The sequence below is a fragment of the Gallus gallus genome, chromosome 4 (genome assembly GCF_016699485.2).
Source record: "Gallus gallus isolate bGalGal1 chromosome 4, bGalGal1.mat.broiler.GRCg7b, whole genome shotgun sequence".
Lineage (NCBI taxonomy): Eukaryota > Metazoa > Chordata > Aves > Galliformes > Phasianidae > Gallus > Gallus gallus.
This window is the reverse complement of record NC_052535.1, coordinates 59,641,162-59,666,861: the sequence shown is the minus strand read 5'-3', so window position 1 is coordinate 59,666,861 and position 25,700 is coordinate 59,641,162. Positions and strand designations below refer to the sequence as shown.

General features: G+C 40.6%; 1 protein-coding gene across 4 annotated transcripts; it reads left to right on the top strand.

The window, feature by feature from the left end:
• On the top strand, window positions 1-25,700 carry DNAJB14 (DnaJ heat shock protein family (Hsp40) member B14). 4 transcript variants are annotated; one of them, NM_001031375.4, is made up of 8 exons: window positions 1-366; window positions 5,168-5,342; window positions 14,394-14,539; window positions 17,767-17,952; window positions 18,335-18,429; window positions 19,068-19,177; window positions 20,572-20,744; window positions 23,103-25,700. In NM_001031375.4, the coding sequence occupies exons 1-8, from the start codon at window positions 234-236 to the stop codon at window positions 23,225-23,227; spliced, it is 1,143 nt and encodes a 380-aa protein (NP_001026546.3). In that variant the 5' UTR covers window positions 1-233; the 3' UTR covers window positions 23,228-25,700. The 4 variants fall into 4 exon arrangements, with proteins under 4 accessions (NP_001026546.3, XP_015140930.2, XP_015140932.2 ...); XM_015285444.4 differs by having other exon boundaries at window positions 20,572-20,748; window positions 23,103-23,664; XM_015285445.4 differs by lacking the exon at window positions 5,168-5,342 and having other exon boundaries at window positions 270-366; window positions 23,103-23,664.

Here is a 25,700-nt window from a genome sequence, read left to right as displayed (position 1 = left end):
ACCCCGGAAGGAGGCGGTGGGCCGGGCCGGCTGCTGGGCCGAGCGGCGGTTGGGCTGCGGGACCGGCGGCGCGGGGCGAGGCGGCGGAATGAGCCTGGCGGAGTGACGGGAGCCCTGGGCCGCCCTCCTGCCCGCGCCGCTCCGCTCCTCGCTCCGCCCCGCCCGGCTCCGCTCTGGCTTCGGGCCCCTTCTCTCTGCGCTGCGGCGGGCGGAGGCGGCGGAAGGAGAAGCCCATGGAGGGGAACCGGGACGAGGCGGAGAAGTGCATCGGGATCGCGCGGGAGGCGCTGGAGGCCGGCAACCGCGACCGCGCCCTCCGCTTCCTCGGCAAGGCCCAGAAGCTCTACCCCACCGAGACGGCCCGAGGTGAAGCCCCCTCAGGGGGAGGGGGTGGGGGCTGTCCCGGGGGGTCGCGGAGCCATGCCGGGGGGCGGCCGTCAGCCGCTGGGCGGCGCACGGCGGTGCTGATGCGATGGGGGCCCGGCGCGGCCTGCCCGGCCCGGTGCCCGTGTGCGCTCGGCCCGGTGCGAGCTGGCGCCCAGCAGGCGGGAGGAGCAGGATGGGCGTTCGTTCTGGGTCGGTCTGAGCCCGTGCTGCGCCGTTATAGCGGCGCTCGAATCCGCGCAGCCCCGGTTAACAACGGCGCGCCTCGGCCCCAGGCCTGGGCTGAGTGCTGCCGCTGCCAGCGAGCCCTGCGCTAACAGCTCGCAGTGAGGGCTGCTGCTCCAGGCCGGCAGCGCTTCCCTTCCATATATTGCTTGGGGTTTTCTTGGCATTTCCCGTCTGGCTGTACTCTAGCAAGTAGGAGGTAGGCACGGGTTTAGCCTTCTTTGGGAAAACGGGATACCTCGTTCCCTCACAATGTAACGGGCTTTTCAGATGCTTCTTTGCCACAACTCCAAAAAGTTACAGTTTTTCTGGCTATTCTAGCATCTAGAAACGGTTCTTTAAAAGGAGCAGTGCTAAGGTTTCAGTGCACGTCATGCAGAGTGCTGCCCTGTCCTGGTGTGTCTGTGTTACATGCTGACAGGACCTCTGGGCACGGTGACTTGTTGCCTTCCTTTCATTCTCACTCTGGTTGTTCTTGCCACCAAAGGAACAGGGGACGCTTTAGTGCTCTGTACTGACCTCAGGGCTTTGCCACAGTCGCTCAGAAAACTTCCAGTTGCAATTTCCAGTGAAGCAGTGTTCCAGAACTGTGAGGCCTGTATCTTTATTTGATGTCAGGTGAAGAGAGTCACTGAATGTTTTACGTCCTCTCTTGTCTTCCGACTCCTTTTCAAATGCAGGCAATAAGCTAAGTAACATAGAGAGTTATTTTGTTTCCCCTGAAAGATAGGATGGCTGTTGCTGCTACATCACCTGAAAGACACTGCTACTTTGCTTGTATCAAGAGTGTGGCACTTTCATTTTCTAGTCACTTGGCATCAGGCTTTGCTGAAAAATGAAGCAAGCAGGAGCTTACTGTATCCCTTCCATTTCTATAGTTTGAGGTTATGACACACATGGAAATACATCTAGCTTTTTTGGAAGCTGTGCTGATCAGGAGGCTGGAAGGCTGAGGAGGTAAGGGGGTAGCTAAGTTATCTGCTTCACACACTTTATTTGCTATCTTTTGCCTCCAAAGTAAGAGTTATTCTTGGGAAAGTAAAATAAAGTGTCTCCAAGTGATTAACTTTGAGTTGTTGTTGTTTGTGTTTTGTGTTTGTTTTTTAAAGTAGGACTGCTGCTATGTATCCACCATTGTAAAGTATTCAGTGCAGGAGATAGGTGGCTAATTAGGCTACTGTCTGTAGGAGACTTGCTTTATTCACTGTGGAAATGAGCAAAGTATGTCACAAATAAGGTGCAGACCTGGTGAAAAGAAGATGGTCTTGTGGTTGTGGTAGTGGACCGTAATCTGAGGAGTTCTGCACTGACACAAAATTGTTCATTGTGTTTTTCTGTGACGTTAAATAAGTCACTTCACGCTGTTTCCATCAGTGATGGCTAATTGTGCTTCGTTTTTCAGGTATTCTGCTTGAAACGAGGGCCGGGGTTGTAGAACTAGTGGTGCTTCAAACTCCATCTGAAGCTACTGAGAATTGCAGCTGCCCTAGTACCAGTGCAGGAGTCAGGCCCTAGGCCTCATCTGAAGTAGGTGCTTAGGAGTTGGGAGACTCTGTAAACTTGCAGTGTCTCCATGCTTCAGTTTTCTAGCTGCGGAGATTGTTAATTCTTTACAGCTCATTCCATTTCCTTCCAAAATAACACCAACTCATTTAATTTATTTAAGTTTGTGAGCACTTAAATAGGCCTGTTAAGAGTGCAGTAAGCCGCAAGGATGCAGAGTATTCTGTTCTCTGGACGGGGACTGGAAGTTGCACATCAAATTCAAATTGGAATTTTATAGTGACAAAGAATAAATGAAGTGACATTATCTCATTGTCATCTTTTAAATTGAAGTCAGGGGTCCACTTGGAGGAAAAAAAAAAAAGCCCACATTGCTTCATTAGATAATTAAAAACTGTGTCAGAGAGCATACCCAGGAGAAATGAACAGTGAAGACTTTGTCATCAGTCTTAATTCTAGCACAATTTCTTACTTTACAGTCATAGTGGATTGATTTTGTATGGTGAAAGGGCAATATGGAGCAGCTCCAGTTGTCGTGCTCTCCCATTTTCTCTTTAGGATATGTATTAGAAGAGACTTTTCTTTCCAGTTTTTCACTTGAGTCTCAGGTTCACTACAAGGTGTACCTTTCTTATAACTTTGGGAGCAGTTACCCACCATTTCACATAGGTTGTTCTATCTGTGATACAAAGCAGTGATGCTTGTATATAATATGTTGCTTGTACTGCTGAGGTTTTCTCACTGATGAGAGCTTCCTCCTTTGCATGATACAGTTGATTACAGAAGGGCACGGAGCAGAAGGTTTTAACCATTGTCTCTAAAAGGACTACATGCAGTTTGGTTTTGGCAACATCTGCATTTAAAGTGCATTCAGCAGTACTTCGGTCATCAATGAAGTTCACTTTTGCTCAACAAAGCTTGAAATCTGCTTACTGCAGCAATGCTATTTTAAGGCTTTACTGGTGTGAAACGTAAGGTCAGTGCTTGTTCAGTAATACTTAGCTAATGACTTCACCGGAACCCTGGTCATGTTGACGTCACTCTTTGGTAGAAAGTGGATTCAAACTTCAGATGTACAATCAAAATAAAGTTTAATTTTGATTTGTTAGCCATTCATCCTGCAACTGTGTGCCTAGTTGGCTATGAGATACAGTGTAGTTTGTGCTGTCTTGTTCCAAAAGGCTCTCTCTTCCATAGAGACATACTATTTATTAATCTTTTATCTTATATTATGTTTCTTGTGCAGTCCCTTAGGTTAGAATGGTAGTGGTTGAGATGTATTGATGTAAGATGGATGCCCCCCGAATGCAGGCTTATATCTAGAAATAAAGGGACAACTCCTATCTGATGATTTATTAAAGATGCTCTATCTGAGATCTCTTGGATCACAGAAGGGAAGAAGATTTAAAGATCTAGCAAAGCATGCAGGCTTTCAAAATTCAGGAGTCAAAAACTGGGTATAGTTGGCTCATCTGGATTTCCTGGGGCAAACAATAGCTTGAATTTCAGCTTAGTGCTGCCTGAAAAGGATATAGAGCATCGGTTCATGGCCACTAATGGCTCAAGTTGCAAATATCTGTATAATGTAGCAGCTGACGTGCTGCTTTAAAGAAACCTCTGGTAGTGTGCATTGCAATTTTCCAGTCTGGCAAACACGTGTCTTCATCTTCCTGATTCTCATCATTCCAATCATGACTGTTATCAATGCTTTTCTGAGACGTAGCGGTACTCATTCTGTTTCCCAGATAAGCTTGGGATAGGTTGTGACAAGAGTCAGGTGGTTCACTCTGCAGCTCGGGGACTGAGCCCGTGATCGAGGCTGTTCTTCGTGGGTTGGAAAATAGGATGCTGTCTTTGCACTGTTTGAAAGCTGTAATAGTACTTTAAAAAAGCAGCTTTTTTGTTGTTGTTGTTGAATCCAGGATCACTGGTGTTCCCGTAATGTCTGCTGTTGTTCCACAGTCAGGGTGGTGCCTCAGTCTTGTAGGAAATGGAACACAGATAACAAGCATATACATGTTTTGTCATGTTTGAATTTAATCAAGTCATCTTTTGTTTATGACCTTAGCTATAGATACTGAGGCAACCCCAAGATCTGCTTGCTGGGAAAGATGAGGAGCTGAATAGTCCTGTTCTTCTTAGCAGCTGCCAATGGAAGCATATAACTCATACAAATGATTCCCTGAGTTCTGGTTAGATGCTGCAGCCTTTTCCCTGGAACAGCATATGTTGCTTGTCTATTCCTTACAAAGGCTTGTGAGGGTGATGAGCTGCAAAAGAGCAGGCTGTTTTCCTCTATCACCCTTTTTAAGGTTACCAGAGTAAGTTATGGGCCAAAGAGCATTTGTTACAACACTGAGATACCAGAGTTTTAATCTGCTATTGGAGAAACATTTCTACAGCGTCATCTTCCCATTTGGTATTAGTGAGGCATAGAAACCCATGGGTGAAGTGCTCCAAATCTTTTTGTTTTTAAAGAAACACTGAGAATGGATTATCAGTTCTTTTGGGAAGTTCGGAACTCTTGTTTTCCTGATCTGTTAACCAGACAAATCTCACCAAATCTTACTATAAATATCAGTAAACTGATCACCAGGAGGTGTTTGCCTGTGTACCAGCGGACACGTTTGGTCTCTGCGTGGAGTAATTCTCAGATTCTGTAGAGTGTTAGGTTAGGTCTCAGTGTGAAGCAACTCTAAGTTTCGGCTTACAACTCCTCACTCGGATACTTGGATGCTTTCACTGCAAATAATGGGTTTGGTATCTCTTTTAAAAGCATGTGGAGCTGAAGGACCTGGACATACTCGTTCCAATGTTACCTTGTCGGAGATGGAGAGAAGTCCAGTTGTGAATTTTGAAACTTTTCCCATAGTTTTGCCATACAGAGGAGTTGCAGACTGGCTTCAGGTGGTTTTTATATACAGTGATGGTTAACAAGAACGGAGAATGCAGCAGCTGGTGTCTTACATTGAGGTGCTCACATTTAAGATATGTGAGAGCCCCGACTTAATCCCTAATGCCTATAATGATGCTATGATATACTGTTGTTTTATAGTTTTGTTGGAAGCTATTACGAAGAATGGAAGTACTGCTGGGGGAGGCGCTTACTGCCGAAAACCAGCCAGTAGCAATGATCAAAGTAAGCCCAGTAGCACGAAGGAGGGCAATGCGTCTGCTGCAGGTGAAAGTGGAAAAGGCTACACCAAAGACCAAATGGAAGGAGTATTCAGGTATGGCCTCGCTTAATACATCACTACTTTTTGTTCTGTGTGTTGTGTACCTATGCTTTCAGGTGTAGCCTCTGAAGAAGCAACAGAAAATAGAAGCTTAGCTGAGAGTGGTTACTTGTTCAGAACTGTAATTACAAGAAAGTGTTACTGTGTTCAGACTCAGTAAAAGCAAGATGATACCCAGCTATATGAAGTAACATGCATGATTTATAAAACATACTCAAAATAATTAAGTAGACTTCATGGTAAATGGATGTTGTGATGAAAAGTCTATCGTAAAACTTGTGGGACAGTGTTGCTATTAATTATTTTTATACTCAGCTATTTAATTTTGCATGGCATGCTCACTTTCAAAGCTAATCTTGCTGTTCTGGCTGGCCTTAAACCAGTGTTAAAACTGCTTTGTTCTGGAAGTACAGTGCTTCTTCTGAGAAGCACTGAGGCACGTAGTCTGAGGTGCATTTATAAACTGTCTGGACTTCACGCAGCATTACGGTATTAAGAAGGGACAACAGCAGAAAAGGAGGATGCAAAAAAAGAAACAAAGGTCAGTAGAAATGTCCTTTTGAGGCACGTAGCTCTTAAGTCATGTTAACATTCCACACTTCTCCATGGGAGTGAGAAAAATATTGTTTGGGGGTGTGCTTTGGTTTTTGCTAATGAAATATCGATCTAGCCACTCTAAAACTGCACGCCTCAAAACTTACCTCTACTTTCTGATAAACGTGGCCTTAATATTTTCAAGAGTTCAAAGAAGGGAAATCCAAAGGTCACTGTTCCCTAGTATGTGTAGACTGGATGACCTGTTGTGCAGAATGGACATCTATGTGGTAGTTTTTTGATGTGACACGTATGTTGCTGTTGTTACTACCTTGGGATCTTTTCCTGATGTTCAGTGAATAACGAAAAAGTTGCCTTTCATTGTTGACAAAGCAGCAGTGCATTCGGTCAGAAAGAGAACAGTGTCTGGTATGATTATAGTTGTTTGTGTGGCTATTTAGTAAAACTTTTCATGTACCATGAAGGTCAACAATATCAATGAAGCAGAGAGAAGATGGTACATTTAAATAAAATCTGAGTAAGAGTGTGAATTTCTGACCACTGAGATATTGACTGTGATCTGTGTGCATGCAGATATGCATGTGGACATGAGGAGTGGAATATCCAGCAAGAAGTCCTTCTGTAAAATGAGGCTTAGTGTGAATTAAGACATGTAAGCATGTTTTCAGAAAGCTGCTACAACTATGGCTGCATTACTGGCAGTATTCATTCACCTGTGACGTGCCATTCTGAGCTTCAGTCTGCTTTGACATCAGGCTCTCTGCAAGTTCTGTTTTTTGTTTTGCTTGTTTGTTTATTTTACCAGAAAGTAATGTTCCCCATTATGTCTTGCCTGAAACAATGCTGCAGAGCCAGCTTTCCTCCATGGTATTTCCTTCCATGATACTGCTTCCTGGAAAGGGCTGACTAAATACCAGATAAAATCAATCTAATTTAAGAAAATCAAAACCAGAGATATTCTTGGAAGTTATACACTGAGGGTAACGTTCAAGCAATGTTGATCCTTAGTGGTTATTTCAACGATATATTTTGTGAATATAAAATCTGGGTGTTTAAAACCTACACAGATTTTTGCAAATAAGTAATTGCAGTAGTTTGCAGAGCAACCCGTGATTGCGTTTAATGTACAACTTATGAAATCAGTCATTAAAACATTGTCCTGAGCTTAGCCAGATACTGGTTGTCCTGTAGTATAGCAGTTCATGAATGCTTGGAGAGAGACAGACTTCTGCTGTAGATGTGCAGTAACAGGCAGAGGACGTTGCTAGTCTTGTTTTGAGTTTTGAAGAGTTTGTCATGTTTTCTGTTAGTGACATCAACACGTCACTTAATAAATCGGTGCTGAAGAAGATAAAGAATGTGTGCTCCTTTCCAAGGAGAGCAGAATTAAGTACGAACAGTGGGCTAAAACTCAATGGAAGAATGTAGCGCGTTCAGTAATGATAGCTCAGGGAAGCTCATATTTAAACCACAGTGAGCATGGGCCTTTTAGTTGGAAGTGTGACAGTCTGCGTATGTTTTTGCTTCATCAGACCCCAGACTTTTTCAATTAAGTGAAACATGTCCCTATGGGGAGGATGTTCTTCAGTGCCAAGCTTGTCGCCACCATATGCTTCTGCCATACCATAACTGAACAGTTTTCAGACCTTTGAATTGGTTACAGAACTGCAGTGTGAAAAAGGTAGTTTTAAATTGGGTTTCGTACCTGTTAGCAAGTTAAGAGGTCTTAAATTGTTTATTAATTCTTAGTCTTTCCATTAATTTGACTCTGTGAAACTCTGTTGTTTTGTATGCTTATGATTTGAAAAGTAGTCATTAACCTCAGATATTCTTCTCTCTAGAAATTTTTGGCTTTGTGTTAGTAATTGAGCATAGACTGAGAGAAAGCACTGGAGATGTATCTACACGTATTATATACAACCCTTTCTTACAAGTGCTAGTGAGCTCTAGGACAGGGAAACAGCTTGGGAGTTCTCTGACTTACATTGCTGTACTTGGAGTTGGCCAGCAGTCTTATGTTTGCTTGTCAAAGAAGATTTAAGAAGCGTAGTGAAGGCATACTTGGAGTGGTGTAACTAATTAATCTGCCTTCCTTTTCAGGGTTACTCTAGTAATGCAGATAAATATGAGTACAAACAAGCACCCAGGTGCTGTTTTTACTACTTTTCCACATACACAGGGGACACTGATCACTAGCAAGCTGCTGCAGCCTTTCTGTAGAGCATTGCATGAGCTTGCAAACAAGTTTCTCAGCAGGGAGAAGTGTAAGATGCAATACCTTTCTACTGGTTGCATAAGTGCCTCGGAAGAAATGAGCTCACTATTTCAGCCTGACAGTTTGAAGGCTGAGGTATTCAAAAGTGCTTTATTTGTTTGTTTCTTAATGAAATGCTTTGAAAATACCATCTGTATGCGTGCATCCTTTTCTTAAATGCATTTTGTCCCCAAAAGCTGGATCAAGTAGCCTTAACACTCTAGGTGACCTGCAGATCAGAGATATGCAGAAATATGGTAGGACCAGCAGTAGACTTAATGTCTTTTTAGAGCAAGTGCTCTAGAGGCCTCTAAACAAATCCTGTCTGAGCAATGTCAGCTTAAGTGCATGAGAATCACACGCATGACAAAAACCAGAAAGCTTGCTTTTGGCTTCTGTAGTCTCTTACTTAAAGTGCTTCCTTAAATATTCAATATAGGGTTGATGGCATTTTTTGCTGAGGTAAAGAAATGAAACCTCTGTGTAAGAAAGAAAATGGAAACCTTTTTCTTCTGGTTAACTGTAGAAGTGCTGATCAGGATTACAGTTGTCAAGGAGTTCTTATTTATAGTATCTGCCTTCTCATACCAAGCGTGCAGAGACTTTGGAAAGGCTTTGTGGTCTGGCATGAAATTAACAATAAAAAATAACAAACAACGGGCAATTGGTTTTTTTTAATCTTTACTGTGTATTTTTATGCTTTAAAATTTGTGGTGTTATCTGCATGATTTGGGGTGGGGGGGGGGAAGCTTTAGAGCTATAGATAGGTTGCATACTTTGTTATACAGGTTCCCTTTAAATGATCTCAAAATGATCTTTGAGATCATTTAAAGGGAACCTGTATAATCCAACGCTGCTTTTTAGCAAATGAACTCTAGCATATACTTCCATATTATTTTTTTGAGGAATGAAAAATAGCTGCCATGACTGGTAATATGTTAAAGTTGAATTGTTATCTTGTGAAAGCTGTGTAGGAATATGGCTTTTCCTGCGTTGCTGGTGCCTGCCCCTTGGAAGAGCACAAGAAATGCTTGTATTTGGATCTTTGAGTTGGAACCAAAACAAATGGATATAGGAATGGGTTCGGTAGGAACCTTGCAAGGCAGGGTTAAATTTCATCCAGTAGTGGTCAAGAATGATCAGCAACTTGACAGGAATTCCTTATGTAAACAAAACAAAAAGATCTCTCCGCACACTTGATGGATCAAACTGTAAGGAATGCAGGCTGTGTGACTGGCAAAAAAATGCAGACCTTCTGCAGACTTCTGCAAATTCAGCACAGATATATTGTTACCTTTTTAACATGAAGTCACAAAGGTAATTAAAATGAAATAATGGGTTTGGTCAGCTGTTCTTGAAAGGAAAACAGCAACAAAAAACACAGCACCACAAAGCAAAGGAATCAGGACTCACCTTTAGTTAGGCTGCTAGAACTGCTTGGAATTGACATATCCATCTGAATGGTTAAGAAAGTCAAGACAGAAATCACTGTCACAAGGTCTGTCTTGGAAAGCACAGAAGATACAGAATGCCTCAATCTACACTTTTAATAGTTAAGCTACGCCTTGAATTTGAAAGTTAGTGAAAAGGATGCTGATGTAAACACAGAGCTGGATATCTCATGTAATAAATACAGAAGAAACAGTGTGATTGGGTACCCCCAAGAAGAAAGTACCAAGGCTATTACCCTCATGTATTATTGAATCTGTACGTAAAATGGAGATCTTAAACTTGTGGGGTGTGGTAGGGGTATGTTGATACCAGCTTGAGTTCCTCATCAACACTGTGGTGATCCCTCTCTTTGCAGTCTATAAGCGTCATTTTCAGACTACATTTCTGCCATCCAAATTATGACTGGCACATTCCCAGTTCAGCTACAGGATGCCATTTGCATCAGGCTTGCTGGCATCACTGGGAACTTGAGCCTACGCGGAAGTTGTTTTGTGTTTTATTGTATTTTTCAGCTCACTGGTGGGATAAGAAGGCAGTGTAGCTTCCTTTTGCACCTTTCTTCATTGCTAGTATTCACACTGCTGCTTGCTGTGCTGTGCAGTTTAGATTACCATCAGGATAAATAACTGGCTCCAATCAGGAGTTTTTGGAGATTGTAGTCAAAAATATTTGTCATTTGGGCTATGCATGTGCACAGAGGTTTCAAAAGGCCCTTTGAAATACGTAGTAATTCTGATAGTCAAAACTTTGTGATTATTGATGGCTGCAGATATTTGATATGGAAATGTAAGCAGGTTTGGTTAACCTGATAAAAGCTGTTGATGCTGACCTAATCTGAATTGTAGATTAGAAAAGCGAAACAAGAAGCAGAGCGATTGGTTCACATCATCATGTAGGCATGGGAGAACCGGTGTTGGTAGCCCCAGAATTTCTGCAGGGGAAAGCAGACATTTGGGATTTTCTCTGCTTTCAGAGCCTGGAGAGCACAGCAGGAGCAGACAGAGATGGCTGTTGCAGCAATTTGGAGTGGGCTGACCGCAGGTGGCTTGTCAACTGCAAAATGGAATAGTGGAGGTTTACCAGTTGTGCTGAGATACCTCTGTCAACAGGCTATGGATGAAAGTAGGCCATCACGTGCTGTGATGTGTTTTGAGGAGTCTGCTTTCAAAAAGTCAGGTATTTTTTCAGGAACATTGAGCACTGTGCTCTCCTACAACAGTCAGAAAATGCGTTAATCAGGAGGACGTTGCCAGGGGGGTAGCAATTCTGCAAGGATGGAAATGAGCTAAACAACATGAGTAACCTGAGAGTGATTTGAAACAGAAGTAATCCAACCAGGAATCAAAAACACAAGAAACACAATTCCCCAAAATAAAACAAATGAACACAAAGCAGCAACCTTGAAATAGGCCAGAAATAAACGACAGTGACAACAACAGTTCAATACCAAAGGGGGCAGTTCCTAAGCAAGTGATGTGTAAATTGCAGTTTAAAAAAGAAACATCTGTGTGGGGTTCACATACTCGAGGAAAATAAGCACTGAGGACTACAATGCCCTAAGAGCAGGGAGACCAAATAGAAACAATAGTTTGAAATGTACCTTTTGGAAAGCAAGTTGCTCATGCTGAGAGTGCTGCAGGAGAGGTTTCAGATGCAGATAAAAACCACAAATAACATCTGTGATCATCTACTTATTTTCCTTTAAGTTTTCCCAGCCTATGCTGGCCTGTGATGTGTGGCTGGGAATGGGATATGAGTGGGAGGGGGAAGAACTGCAGGGAGGTTCTGGCAGAATGGAGAATCATACCTCAGTCTACAGTATCAGTTAGCTTAGAGATAGTGGTGAGGGATATGTCCAGTAAAGATCAAGGCTCAGAATTTGGGCATGGTTTCCACCAGTTTTGAGCAGCTGGAGAGAAGTTTCTCGTGGGGATGGTGGCAGTGTGGGGGAAGAGAGCTGAAGTCTTGGAGAGTCTGCCAAGCCCATGGTTTCCATCTCTTTAAGGTGAAGGAAGGAGGCAGTGTGCCAGGCCCCAGTGGGCTGGGCTGAGTGCTCCAGCCATACAGGAGAAGCCTGGGTGAGAACTGAGCCATCAGCCTGTAGTGATTGCCCTGAATTCTGCTCAGCAAGAGCAGTGCTGGTGGCTGTTACTAACTCTCTCCCTGTAGGAAACTGTGTTGATAAGAGTAGGCAATGACTTGATAGCAGCTACTTGGGGTCCAGATGCTTTTTTACTTGAAGTGGCAAAGGTATCATACCAAACTCTCCTTTGCTGTAGAAAGGAAGGTAGTGCTGCAGGCACTTGTTGCTGTAAACATGATCGTGCTGATGGGAACATGCAAGGGACAGTAAAAGTCAGAAGTCAGCACAAAGTCACAAAGGCATCTGGTTGTTTAGGTTAGGTTAGTCTGGTTGTTTAGGTTATGAGGGTGAGTGGATAGGAGATGTGCTTGAAATCTGAAATCCTAGCTTCATACAGAATAGGGAATGTTGGAATGGAGATGTTTGTGTATTCACAGATGTTTGGGTTTTTTTTTTTTGCTTGACAAAGCAGACATTAACAAAAACATGCAGAGAGAAAAGTGTTGTACTTCTGCTGAACATTTGTTTCTTGTCAAATAGCAGCTCATTCATGGGCCAGGTTCAGGCTAGCTGTTGTGTGGAGTATGGTAATATTCTCTTCTGGGGTTGAGTGCTGTGTGACCCCAAAGCAGGTTTCTGCCTGCGCTTTCTCCTGAAGATGTAGCTCTGGTTTGGCACCCTGGCTCTAATAAGAGCATGGGCAGATCCTGACCTGCACATCTTCTGGTCAATACTAACCGTTCCCGCTTTCTTCATGAGGATTGTTCACCGTGGGACTTCCACTGGCCATGAAGGGGAGGATGTTTCTGAGGATTAGAAGAACTGGTTGACATTTCTTGGGTTGTTCCAGTTTGTTCCCCCTCCTGTTTTTTTTCCTGTGTGCATCTCAGAAAGCTGTGAAGGAAGCACATACCAAGCCTGCTCAGAAGTAAACTTTCTTATTTTTTTTTTCCATGTTTGTTGTTTCCATGAGAAATGACCATATGCTTTTGGGGGAAGAAGCTGTTGATAGTTCAGAGTCTGAATTAGTGAAGAGAAGAATGAAAGATCAGATGCTGATGCAGCAATTTCATGAAATAAAAGCCTAATTTGACACTGTTAGACTTTTAAATAAAGCTCTTTGTTCCTGGTAAGTTTCATGAGCAACCCAGCTCTTGAAGCTAAAGATGAATGGATCTGTGGATAGTACCAAAGTTTTTGCTTATTGTACAAATTGACAAACAAAGGTTTCCAGTACTCAGAGTGTAATTTAATATATTTGCTTGCCTTTGATGGCGGATTCGCTGTGTTACTTTTAATTAGCATTATCAGCATCCTAACAGGAGCTTATTAAATGTTACTTCGATATAACGAGCCGTATGTATTTCACAGGATGTTCGTGTTGGCAGCTGCCTGCGTATGTTTTCTTCAGAGCTCTTGTGAGCGTTGCGCGGAGATTGCTGTAAAAGCTCGTGTTATTGGAATGCTGAAAAGGGGATCCCTCAAATGAAGCTTGATTTGCTCAATCCGTGAACTTTAAAGGACCACACACGACGGTGTGGTTGTACTTCTCATGCAGCCCCTTAATTACAGTCCCCATTCTTTCCTGAAGCTGCCAAATGCTTGCTTACCCCCTTTTTTTTCCTACTTGGCTACTCTGTGTATAGTCTTTGTAACACTAAACCCATGTTTATGTAGAAATGTGTGCATTTAAAAGAATGTGGACGCAGTTACAGCCATGTAAAGAGGCTCATGCCAGCTTTTTAAGTAGTTCTGGATGTAATTTCTTGCCCAGACCAGTTCTTTTCTTCTGTTCTTCACCAAATGTTAGCATGTGCCTCATTTCTGCAGTGCAGTGCTGTGGCACAGCCTTTATTTTCTGAGTTTCTGAACTCTTCCCCAGCTGTTTGTTTATTTTTTTAATCAAAACATAACAAGATTGATTTTAATATATTATTTATTTGTTTGGTCAGTTCTTCCTACCTACATACCGTTAATGTTCTCTCTATCCCCTGTAACTGCAGTTGTCTCTTCTGGGGATTGTAAAGCATACCAAGTGTAGGTTTTTAAGAGTTTTAAAAAATGCTATGTTGAATATTTGAGATGAATTAAATCTTATTACAGGAACTGTGTTTGCTCTTTTGTTGTTGCTTTAATTTATAAGCAGCTTGCTAAGATTCAGGTGCCTTCCTGAGTGTTGTCACATGCCTTATTTCCCTCCAAAGTGACTGATGGAGTGATGCTTGTCGGTCACTTAACATTTGTTTGGAGAAGGGGAGATATTGTTTGGTTTTGTTTGTATCATGCATTTACTGTTGAGACCAAAAACAGGCCTTCCTACCTGCTAGTTCTGCAAAATAAACTTAGGATCTTCAATTTATATGTTATTAACAGTAATATTCATGTAATTGAGAATAAAGAACTTCTACAGTAACTGCAGACAGAAACCTTTTTCTTACAACTTTTGTAGCTGCGCAGTGCAAGTAGAATAAATTAAATGTATGCAGTGAGGATTTTGAGTACAATACTTTACTGTCTTCAGCATTGAGCTTATTGTGAAAAACGGCATTCTTTGTTACTTGGGGGGAATTTTTTTGTGTATCTTGTATTGAAAGTGAGAATTGTACTGCATCAGTGCAATGCATTGCCTCATTTGTGAGCGTTCTAACATACCCCTTTTGCATCTTTTTGGTTACTCTCGTTATTTCATTTTCTTTTGCAGTATGAAGAAATTTAAAAACTATTACGAAGTCCTTGGGGTATCAAAGGATGCAGGTGAAGAAGACCTAAAGAAGGCTTATCGCAAACTTGCTTTGAAGTTTCACCCAGACAAAAACCATGCACCTGGAGCAACAGAGGCTTTTAAGAGTAAAATACCATTTTTACTTAAACTTTGTTTTGTGATTGAACTCTGTCAATTTAAAAGGAATTCATCTGCAGTGGTACATTGTCCTTCTGTATAAAATCGCCCATGCAGTGCTTAGTAGCTAATATTAAACTGACCTTTTTATCCAAGGAAATGTTTGACCTTTATTATCTGAGCACGTGCGTAGAATTTGAAATGGAGTTGAGTTTGGTTTCAGAGCACTGACTGTAATTTTCAGGTACGGGGAAAGGATGCTAAAATTTGATTTGTGAAATCCAGATGCAGTTTTTTTGCTGTCATTCATTTGCACTAAATGTAGTCAGTTGATTCTTACTGTCAGTTTAAGTTGGCTCAGTATCAGTACATACCGTATGATTATTCAGGTTATTTGGGGGATTATGGCATTTGCCGTTACTTTGGCTTCTGCAGTACTTGCATCAAGAATGGCTGTTTGGGTGAAGAATAGTAGTTATGTGGAGTAAATGTCAGTCCTTGACAATGCAGTACTATTTTTCAGAGAGATAGTAGTACACTTAGAAGGACAAGTGATACTGGTGGTTGCTGTGTTGCTTTAGTTGGATATGGAGCTTGTAGTGAATTATGTTGCATTATCAAACTGATTTCTGGTGTAAACACTGATGTTGGCCTGTCAAAATATCCTGACTGAATATACAAAATGGCCATGGGCATATTTAGTTTAATATTGCTGAAATGAAAATAATTTCACTAGGTATACACTTGAATCTATGACATTGGTATTTAAGCATAAGGAAAACCAAGAGGTAATGTTTGCTTGCAAAAGGCAGTTTTTGCTGAATTGTGTGCCATGCTAAGTTACCTTTTTTTACCTTTTCCTTAGAATTCCTTGTGAGTAGCTTTCTTTCTTTTTCCATACAGAAACACTTATTCAGACATGCCCATGAGTGGTTCCCCTTAACTGTTTCTTTGGTCAAGATTTACAGTCTGATAGTCAGGCTGTAAGGCTGCCAAGCTTTGCCCTGTGCAAGGAGAATTGTGCAAGAAAAGCCTTTTGAAGAAAACAGGCTTCAAGTCAGATACAGAAGAAGAAAAATATGAATCTGTAGGAAAAGGTTGTGCCTAAAGAGACAATCTGACAGTGGTACTTCTGTATTTCTTTCCTTTGTGAAGTTTACATACAGACATTTGAAAGACTCGATGGAGTAAAACTCCTACACTGGGAGGGAGGGGTATGATACAGACATAAGGGGTAATTATAGTAGCATGTTAACAATTCCAGGTACGTTTTATCAGGGAAGTTTCTCGGTAATGATAATTTTAGTAAGCTCTGTGATTACTTTAGTTTAAAAGATATGTTATTCTTATGAAATTGTCTCCAGCATTAGGAATTAAATAATTCTCCCTTATAAGTAGCATTTTAAATTATCTTTGAAATCTTAGAAGTCGGTATCTTACTGTTTTAGCCGTAATTTAACATCACTACTTTGGTCACATTTGTTTTCTTGGACTCAGTTTCACTTTCTGGTTCTTAACTGAGTGCCTGAACAGAAGATTTCGCTGATTAAAAATTAATAAATGCCAGCACTTCTCTTGCATTGATATTATTGTCATCTTATTGTATGGCTGCGTAAGTGTGTCATTTAGTTTGCCTTTAAAGGTGCGGGATGAGTTTCTGACATCCAGCCTGAGAAAAGATTTCATAATAACATTTGAGGAAAAAATACTTCAATTTAAGGAAAGATCACATTAGAAAATAGAATTGAGTTTAGTGTTAAGGCCTAAGTAAGTACTTTGCGTGATGCTGTCCAGTACTTCTGTTGTATTAAAGAATCTTCCTTGAGGTCTTATTTTAGATTAAGAAGTTTGTGTGGAAATAATCACTTTTAATCTCTTCAAATCTCTTTTGTCTTTAAGTCCTTTATTTAAAGAAAACGATACTTAAATCTGTTTGGAATTAGCATGACATAATCAAAAGCAAGTAGAAAAGTGTGCTGACTGTACTGTGACAGTATAGTGTCTTCACTTTATTTCTCACCCAATTTAGCTGTTGAAAAAAATCTTGGTTTTTTTATTGCCAATTGTATCCTTTACTCATTAACAGATTAACCTTGTAGCAATATTTGGTGTTATTCGTATATCTTGTCTGCTCTCAGGTTTCATTTCTTTGGGTTTTCTTCTCCATATCACAGAATTATTAATGATTGTTTTGAAGGGCATCTTAAAAGGCACAAAGCTAAGACTCATTAATGTTTTTTTTAGATTGAATAATGTTGAAAGCATTAATTATTCAAAGCTATAGACTCACTTGCCCTTGTTGAGGTGATAATGCTGCACCTTTCACAACTTTTAATGACTGAAGGCTTTTCAACACAAAAAAACGTAATCCCTCTGCCTTGTGTTGATGGGGGAGCAAAATAAGCCTTTTTTGGAGAGACCTGGAGGAAAGCAGAAAGGCCTTAGTGAATATACATCTGATTGAAGATTATTCATTGAGTGTCAACAAAAGATTTCCTTAAACCTGCAAGAGCTTTATGTCTGTACACAGCAGCTGGGATCAAAGCTTGGAAGGCCAATGGACCTTGTGGTATTTTCACACTGATTCTTCCTGTACCCACCTGGGTTTGTCCCTTTCTGCTTCCAAAATTGAGGTTGGTCATTTGTGATGATGTAGCATGATTGGAATTCTGGCCAGACTCTCAAAATGTTAAGGCTATATCAACAATCTCAGGAACGTGCAGGTTCTTGTAATGCATTCATATTGTACTCTTCATGTTCCATCATACAAAACTTTCTGTTATTAATGTACTCCATAAAATATCTTTAGTAGTGTGTGAATGTAAAGCTGACATATTCAAAGAAGTTACCACTTACCAAATGGAACCAAAGAGACCTGTTGAGTCTGTGATGCTTTGGAGTTGCTACAGCAAACGGAACTTTGCAGTTACCTTATTTCAGAACTTTCCTTATAATGCTTGATTTTTTTTCTTCTCAATTGCAGTGAGAGAGAAAAGTTCTGCAGAAGTAGGTATTCCTCTAGAAAAAGGAACAAATCTGCCCTACCTTCAGCCTAGTTCAACAGCATGAAAGGCCCTTTGAATAGTGTTGGTGGGAAACCCTGCGGAAGCTATGCTGCATAAAGCAAGAGATGTCTCTGAATTCTGTTGTACTGTAGATGATTAGTAATGTACAGTAAAGGACATCAGGCTACGCCTGTTCTTGACTTTCAAATTGTATTTCTTCCTTGCTTCAGAAATAGGAAATGCATATGCTGTGCTGAGTAATCCAGAAAAACGAAAGCAGTACGACCTTACAGGCAATGAAGAGCAAACGTGCAATCACCCTAGCAATGGTCGATTCAACTTCCACAGAGGCTGTGAGGCTGATATTACTCCAGAAGATTTGTTCAACATGTTTTTTGGAGGGGCATTTCCAACAGGTATTTCTGTTCGTCAGCATAATAATGGGAATACAGTGGTCTTGCTCGGTGGCATTAGAGTTTTAGACATTCCAAAACAGTAAAATCACTCCACAACCCCTCCCATCTCCAACTCTAACCCACATCGGTTTGTTTTTCCCCAAAGTATTGATAAATTCCCGGAGTGAGAGTTGAGTTCTTTAGAATTTCTGTAGTGAAATAGTAAATCACTGATTTTTAGAGCCTAAAATACTTAAACTACTTTAGAATTATAAGATGTCTTAAAGCTGGTTTATTTTATGTATCATCATGCAGTGAAGTTAAACTTTGTATATTGTTGCTCCTATATTGACCGCTTAAATAGTTTGTTTTATATTTTAAATATGGGTATTTCTTTCCATAGGTAGTGTGCACTCATTCTCTAATGGTCGTGCTGGCTACAGTCATCCTAATCAGCACCGTCAGAGTGGACATGAGAGGGAGGAAGAGAGGGGTGATGTATGTTTAAGCACCACTGACTCTAAACTGTGCACTGTGATATTTGCCTGTAGTCGCTTTCAGTAGTGTGATTGTTTAGCAGCTCTGTACTATAGAGGAAAATTTATACGTGTCAGTTACATATTTGAAAGTGTTGGCAAGTGACAGTCGCACTGATGTGGTACATAGACACAGCTTTGAGAAGATAGTAGCATATTTTTATAAATCTGTCATGTACCACTATCAATGTTAGTGACTATCATGCTAGTGACTGGTCACTAATCCTCGCTTGCATGTAAAAGTTGATTTGGGCTGAAGTAAGAATGGTGCTTATGAGTTATATAGAGACTTGTATAGTTACATAGGACTGTATCGATGAGACCAAAACATCAAGTACTTGTGACTGAATTCAGGTATTAACTTAGTACTTGCTTGTGGCTACATGCTAATCAGTGCAGCATCGCACCCTATGAATATTGTATACGCACTGGAAATTAAGATAGCATTTAACTGTTGGCAGCTTTTTGGTTAATGTCTTATAACAGCCTCTGATACTGAAAACAGAAAGTCATGCTTAGAATTAAATTTTATCAAATATTCCTGTTTGCTTGATACTGGCTTATGAGATACCTGAATCTGTTGGGTTTTTTTTTCCTCAGGGAGGTTTCTCTATGTTCATTCAGCTGATGCCTGTTATAGTGCTGATCCTTGTCTCCTTGTTGAGCCAGCTGATGGTATCTAACCCTCCCTATGCCTTATACCCAAGATCGTAAGTAATGTTCAATTACCTTCATTTTAAACACCTGTTTAAAACTTGTAACCACCCTCTCCCACTTAGAAGCATTTTAGGGAGCCTTCCATTAGTTGATCCTCTGTTTCCCATAGCGAGGGAACAGAGGGAAAGTGTAGATGAAGCTGAAGTGAAGCAAAACAAACCTTTTAAGGTTAGTGCTAAGAACATGGTGTACAAATGTAGCAGAGAAAAGAGGTCAGTGGTGCCTGAGTTTAGCATATCTTTTAGTATGAGGCAAAGGTGTTTGCATTTCCTGTGTGTTTAATCAAATCCTGGAAACTGCTAAGGCTCATTATTCTTTTAGGGGCCATCTATGCTTATAGCAAGCTAAGTGCTTCAAGAAAACTTTCTAATTCTTGTTCAAGTTTTGAGCTAGATAAGGGCTAGAGAAATTGCCTGTTCCAGACAATGATCTTAGAATCATAGAATCACTGAGGTTGGAAAAGACCCGCAGGATCACCCAGTCCAACCATCCACCCATCACCAATGGTTCTCACTAAACCATGTCCCTCAACACAACGTCCAAACGTTCCTTGAACACCTCCAGGGTCGGTGCCTCCACCACCTCTCTGGGCAGCCCATTGCAGTGCCTGACCATCCTTTCAGAGAAGTAGTAATTCCTAACGTCCAGCCTGAACCTTCCCTGGCGAAAAATGATAAAATAGTATATCTCTGTTTCCACTCAAAGGATTCTGATAGTGAAATGTAACAGTTTTGTACAGAAGGATACATATGCTTGTTTTTCCTAAAGAAAGTAACTGGTGAAGATACCAAGCATGCAGTTAGATTGCAGACTCAGTCCACACAACTGTTTTAATGGTCCTCACTAGAGTTCTCATCCCCACAACAAAAGGCTCCTTTTCTCCTTTGTTATTTTTCTTTATTTCCAGAATGTGATGTTCTCTTCTGCATCTAAGCTACTATGATGCATATTAACACTTACCTGCCAAAATGTTTATGGGCAGTGCTTGATTTTTAATCCACGGAATGCCAGCAGGAGAATGGATTTGTCATGGATTGCAGAAGACGCATTGGAATGGAGATGCCTATATTGGGTTGTCTCCTGTTTTTCGTTGGCTTCTTTTTTTCTGTTGAGTTGGAATGAAATTTTCTATTATCAAAGCTTACGTGTGGCTAAAGGGGTACGAAATAAGTGTCTTAGTAAATTGTAGATCAAGATCAAGGATGCAAACACCAACATTTTAATGTTGGGGTAAAGGTAGTGTTGTTCTTCTCTGGAATATTATCTTGAAATGGCAAATTCAATGATGTGCTGGTGTTCTTCTGTAATAGCAGTGTGTTTTAAAAGTGAATTTGTGGTATAAAACAATCAAATATCTAGTCTCTCCCTACCTCCTTTTTTTTGGCAGAAGTACAAGGCAGACTATTAAAATGCAGACAGAAAACCTGGGTGTTGTTTATTATGTCAACAAGGAGTTTCGAAACGAATATAAAGGAGCATCATTACAGAAAGTGGAAAAGAGTGTGGAAGAGGATTATGTGTCCAACATTCGTAATAACTGCTGGAAGGAGAGGCAGCAAAGTAAGTCTGGTAATTTCATGAAATAATGCATTATTGCATATTAAATATATATATATAGTCTCAGGCAAGAATGGAGTACTTGTATTATTCATATAGCTGGACAAGAAAACAAGGGAAAGGTTCCATACTGTTTCTCACTTCTTGAGGTGTCCCAGGTAGTGTCACCTAATTTTGCTGTCATTTATTCAGTGATCTCACAACCATCTGCAAATCATCAGCTATTTCAACCTGTTATCTGTGATGATTTCCTAGAAAACTAACAACTGCAGTGAAACGATAATGGGAAATAAATTGTTTTAAGTTAAGGATGAAAGCTTAGAATTCTTTCATATTATTTTATCATGCCAGTATCTTCAGTATTGTGTATCATCCCTGGGTGCTTTATTATAAATACAACGAAAGCTCACGTAGGTATTTCCAGAGAGGGGGAAGGTAATCTGCCTTGGACAATGGTACAAATAAGCACTTACTTTTCCAAGCAACCAAGGACACCCAATATGTCATGTAAAACATCATAACCTAAAAATCAGTGCTTAGTCTTTTGCCAGTGCAGCTTGGGTCCTTAGCTATATCTCTTTGAAAAAAGTCTTTTCAGCTTATCAGCTGTGGTACCATTCCAGTTTAATATTATACAAGGAGCTATTTTCTTGCAGGAGAGGCAGCCTGGAATTTGGTATTAAAGCATAAGAATACTGAATAACATCCGCCATCTCCAAATTATCAGCAATTTAACCTGTTATTGTATTATCTGTGACCAAATGGTTTGAACTGTTCTGTATTATTTCAGCATTACCTTACTGGGGAAAAAAAATGATTCATGAATTGTCAGTCACTGACCGACTGCAAATTTCACTCATTCTCTGCATAGCTTTAATTTTTGCAACCAGAAATGCCAAGCCTGTCAGCTCAGGCAGCATCACCTGGGCTTCTCCCAGCTGTAAAAGACAGACACTTACAGCCAGTCATGTGTCTGGACAGGGCTGCATGCATTCATTACAACTGACCTGTATGGATACAAATATGGACTTTGCCCATGCACTGCAGACCCACTGCTTCCCACAGGCATTACGCTCTTACTCATGAGCGCGTGCTGCTTGTGCATAAGATGTTTCCACCTAGATCGTCCTTTGATCGTCTTGAAATGTTTGAATATTCTCACTCTTCAAAAAATGAATGCCTGATTTTTTTCATCTACGAGTGGTTGCTAAATGGATGATTGGTAGTCATATAAAATGAAAGGTTTTCTAAAGTGATAGGTGTTTACTAACAACAAAATGAAAGACGAGACATAAAGCAGCACAATAAAGGGAGGAGGATGTATTCTTTGTGTACTTTTTCAGCATAGTGTGGGCCAAGAAGAGAAGTCCACGTTTAGTGACCTAGTTATTGTACAGAGATTTTACTGGTATATGGCATTTGTGTTTCCTGTCTTATGTCTCCCATATTTACTGTCCGGATGTCTTTGAAAAGGTGAATGGTTGATATGCCGTTTCCACTGAGGAGAGAAAAATACCTTTCCCGTTTTTCATCATTTGGTCTTGAGTCGCTTACTTTGAGTGTGGGCAAAGTCCTTGACTGTGCAAAGAGCCCTACCTTCCCATACGTAAATACGTAATGGGAAAGATATAATGACTGGAGAAGCATCTGACTGTAGTGTAAAGAACAACAACTGCCTGAAAGTGGTGACGGTCGCACTGTTTGCTATTTGCAATTTATCAGGTTGTGATAATTACCCAAACTGATGTAGAAGAAAGCGACCCCAATAGATTTTCTCTATTTGTAGAAACAACTGACATACATTTTTACAGATTTAAAATACTTACTGTGTTTTGAATGTTTTGACAGTTAGAATCTTCTTTCCAGTGTTGACTCACACTCCGGAGTGAATTAAAATGCTCAGCAATGTCAAGCTGTTGAACATCAGTACAATACAGAGAGCTCTTAGTAATACCTATGAACACTGGCAATCTGAAGCAGCATCTATTGAAGTAATAGGCTTAACATTCAGAATGAAGTGTGAGGCACAGACAAGATACCAGAGCTTTCAGTAACATGCAAAATGATGCAAGTGGTCGTTTTTTGTTTTGTAATCGGGTACTGCTGTATGAAGTATGAGGGTGCTGGGAGGTTGTTACTGCTGTGACTGCTAGAAAAGATGAAATGCTTGTGAAGACAGTGAAAGGAAGCCTGTATTGCTGCTGTTTAGATGGTGTCTGTGGGTAGTCAGAGAGAAGGAGAAAAGGGTGAGGATTAAACCTGAGTTGTTCTGGACTGCTCTGAGAAGGAACGCAATGCACGTGCAAAGCATTCCGTTTTAAACCTGAAAAACATTTTCTCTTTTCTTTTTTTTCCACAAAGAAACAGAGTTACTTCATGCATCGAAAGTTTATCGAGATGATCGGTTCCGAAAGAAGGCAGACTCCATGTCCATGGAAAACTGCAAAGAACTGGAACGTTTGACCAGCCTCTATCGAGGAGGATGAACTACAGCTATACGTCTTTCGTATGCCATTATCTCTCTTGTAAATTAAGAAGAGATTTAGTTTCACCATGAATGCTGGAAAAGAGGGGTGGATGTAAAACTCTACTGTGTAGCTGTTTCCAGAAACCTTAAGCTGAAATATCATGTAATGGCTTCTTTACCTACTGTGAAATATAGGTAACTTTAATTGTCTAGATTTTACTTCGAAGCTTCTGTGAATTCTTTCAGCAGAGAGAATAGCTTAGAAAGGATGCTATACTTGTAGAAACTTAGTCATAGTGGTTCTCCTCTAACATATTTGCCATGTAAATATCTGTGGAAAGAACATTTTGTGTATATACGAGTTAAATGACTTTCTATTTAAAAATCTCAGAAATTTAGTTCCATACAACATTTTGTCTCACTGATGGAATAAATAGTATAATTACATCACTCCTATTCAGATGTCACGTGTGTGGAGTTGAAACGAGAGTTTTTAATATTTTATCTCTAACTCTATGTAAAATCTTCTAGGCCTGCCAGCTTAGAGGAACTTGGTATTTTTAAATATAATGGCATACATTCCTAATTATCTGTTGGGACGCATTGATCTGGTGTAGAGTAGCAGTCAGCTGTTGTAGTTTTTTTAGTGTTTCTAAGCAATGCTGAGAAAACTAAGAACTACACTAACCTCTTTTCCAAGTAAATATTCTATGATTTGCAAATTCTGTATCAACCATTGTAAGCATTGCTTTTAGTACTTGCAGCAGTTTACAGCAGCTCTATCATTCAGTATTCCAGTACTAGTAAATCCATACGTATGGCTAACATGCATATAGCTTCCTTAATTTTCACTGGAAAGATAGAAGAAAGCATGAAGGAAAAGAAAAAAGGCAACCTATTTTTTTTTCCTGGGAAACTTCCATTTCCTTACTATGTTTTTATTTCAGGTTAGGTCCTAACAGTGGTTTGTCAGTGGGCACCACGAGTGGAGCAGAGAAGTACTGCTAAGGACAAGCTTTGTGCCTTTCAGTTCTTTGGCCAGTTGTTTAAATGCTTACTGGCTCATGGTATGCTCGTGTGGTCAGAGAGTATCACTTGTTCAGGCCTGGAAGTAGGGGAGGAGGTAGGGTGTGCATTTCTTTGGACCTGAATGGTGCTGGATTGACTTCCTAGAAGTGAGCAAACTTCCTGTCTGGCTCCTACGTCCAGCATCACGTAACTCAGTGCCCGCTGCATGGAAGCTATGTGTAGCCAGACCTCATAATGCAAACAGAGGTCTTTTAAAGCAGCTATGTACAATGTACTTAAAGCCTGTTGAGAGTGAATTGAAAATGTTGGTGTGTTTTTGGTTTTACATTTTAACAGTGCTATGCAAAAGATTGTTTTCCTGTGTTTGAGAATGCTAGATGGGCATTATTTTTTGCTTAAGAAAACTGCCATCTTTGAACAGTGTGCTTGGTTTATGTGGAGCCAAATTCACCTCCTGAATTGAAAGCTGAAATACTTGCCTGACTTGACTGGAATTCCTTCATATCAAGGCTTGTCAGTTGAGAGCAATATTTGACTTCAGAAATACACTACGTGCCATCGCTCTTTGTGATCCAAAAATCAGTTTGCATGTGTACCTCTTCTAAACTGTCCCACTGGAAATGCCTTCTATTGGATTAGTTGGGTGAAACAGACAGAATGTTGGCTGCAGACGTGGAACTAAGCAGCTACACCATCATTCAAGGGAGGCATCAAAGCTTGAGGTGTAATGCAGAGATAAACGCTGTCCTGGACGTCCTTACCAAGATGACATGGAAAGAGAGAAGAAGAAATAGAAGGACACCAAAATCTTTGAAGTTTGCAGTAAAAATTTATGGAGAAAAGATAAATTCCCTGATTGTGCAACTGCTCAGAAGGTTATTGTAACTGTACTAATGAAGAAACAACCAACCTTAGCAAAGTAAGCACTGGTACTCCTGTGTCATCTTAACAGAAGAAAATAGTTGCAAAGACTTTAGTAAGTACTCAGACCTGCTGATGAAGAAAAGTCTGAGCACGCAGGCGATCTTTTAGTTCACAGAGGAAAAGGGATGCATAGTGCATATGTTAAATATTACAACAGTGAAGTAAGCCAGAGTTCATAGATGTTCCTAGCAGAACTGCTTTATAATATTCTGATAGGTTACATCTGCCCTGCAGCAGGGAAATGCATGGCGGCTGAGCTGCGTGTTGCATTGGTTCGATTGCTGTTGGTATCTCAGCAAACTGGGATAATGCAGCATCTGTGTCAGCATCCCAATAGTTCAGAAGTGAGACCTGAGTTGCTGCATTTCATCAGATAATCTGTTGCAATTGCCGTTTGAAAGAAAAAAAAAAGGAAACTTCCTGTGTTTATACTTGTGGAAAATGCTGCTTAGCATTTAACAGGGTGAAAAGTTGCACACTTTGAAATATGCAGAATGGTGCTATTACTTTCAGTAGCATAAAGGTGAATCTGCTCTAAA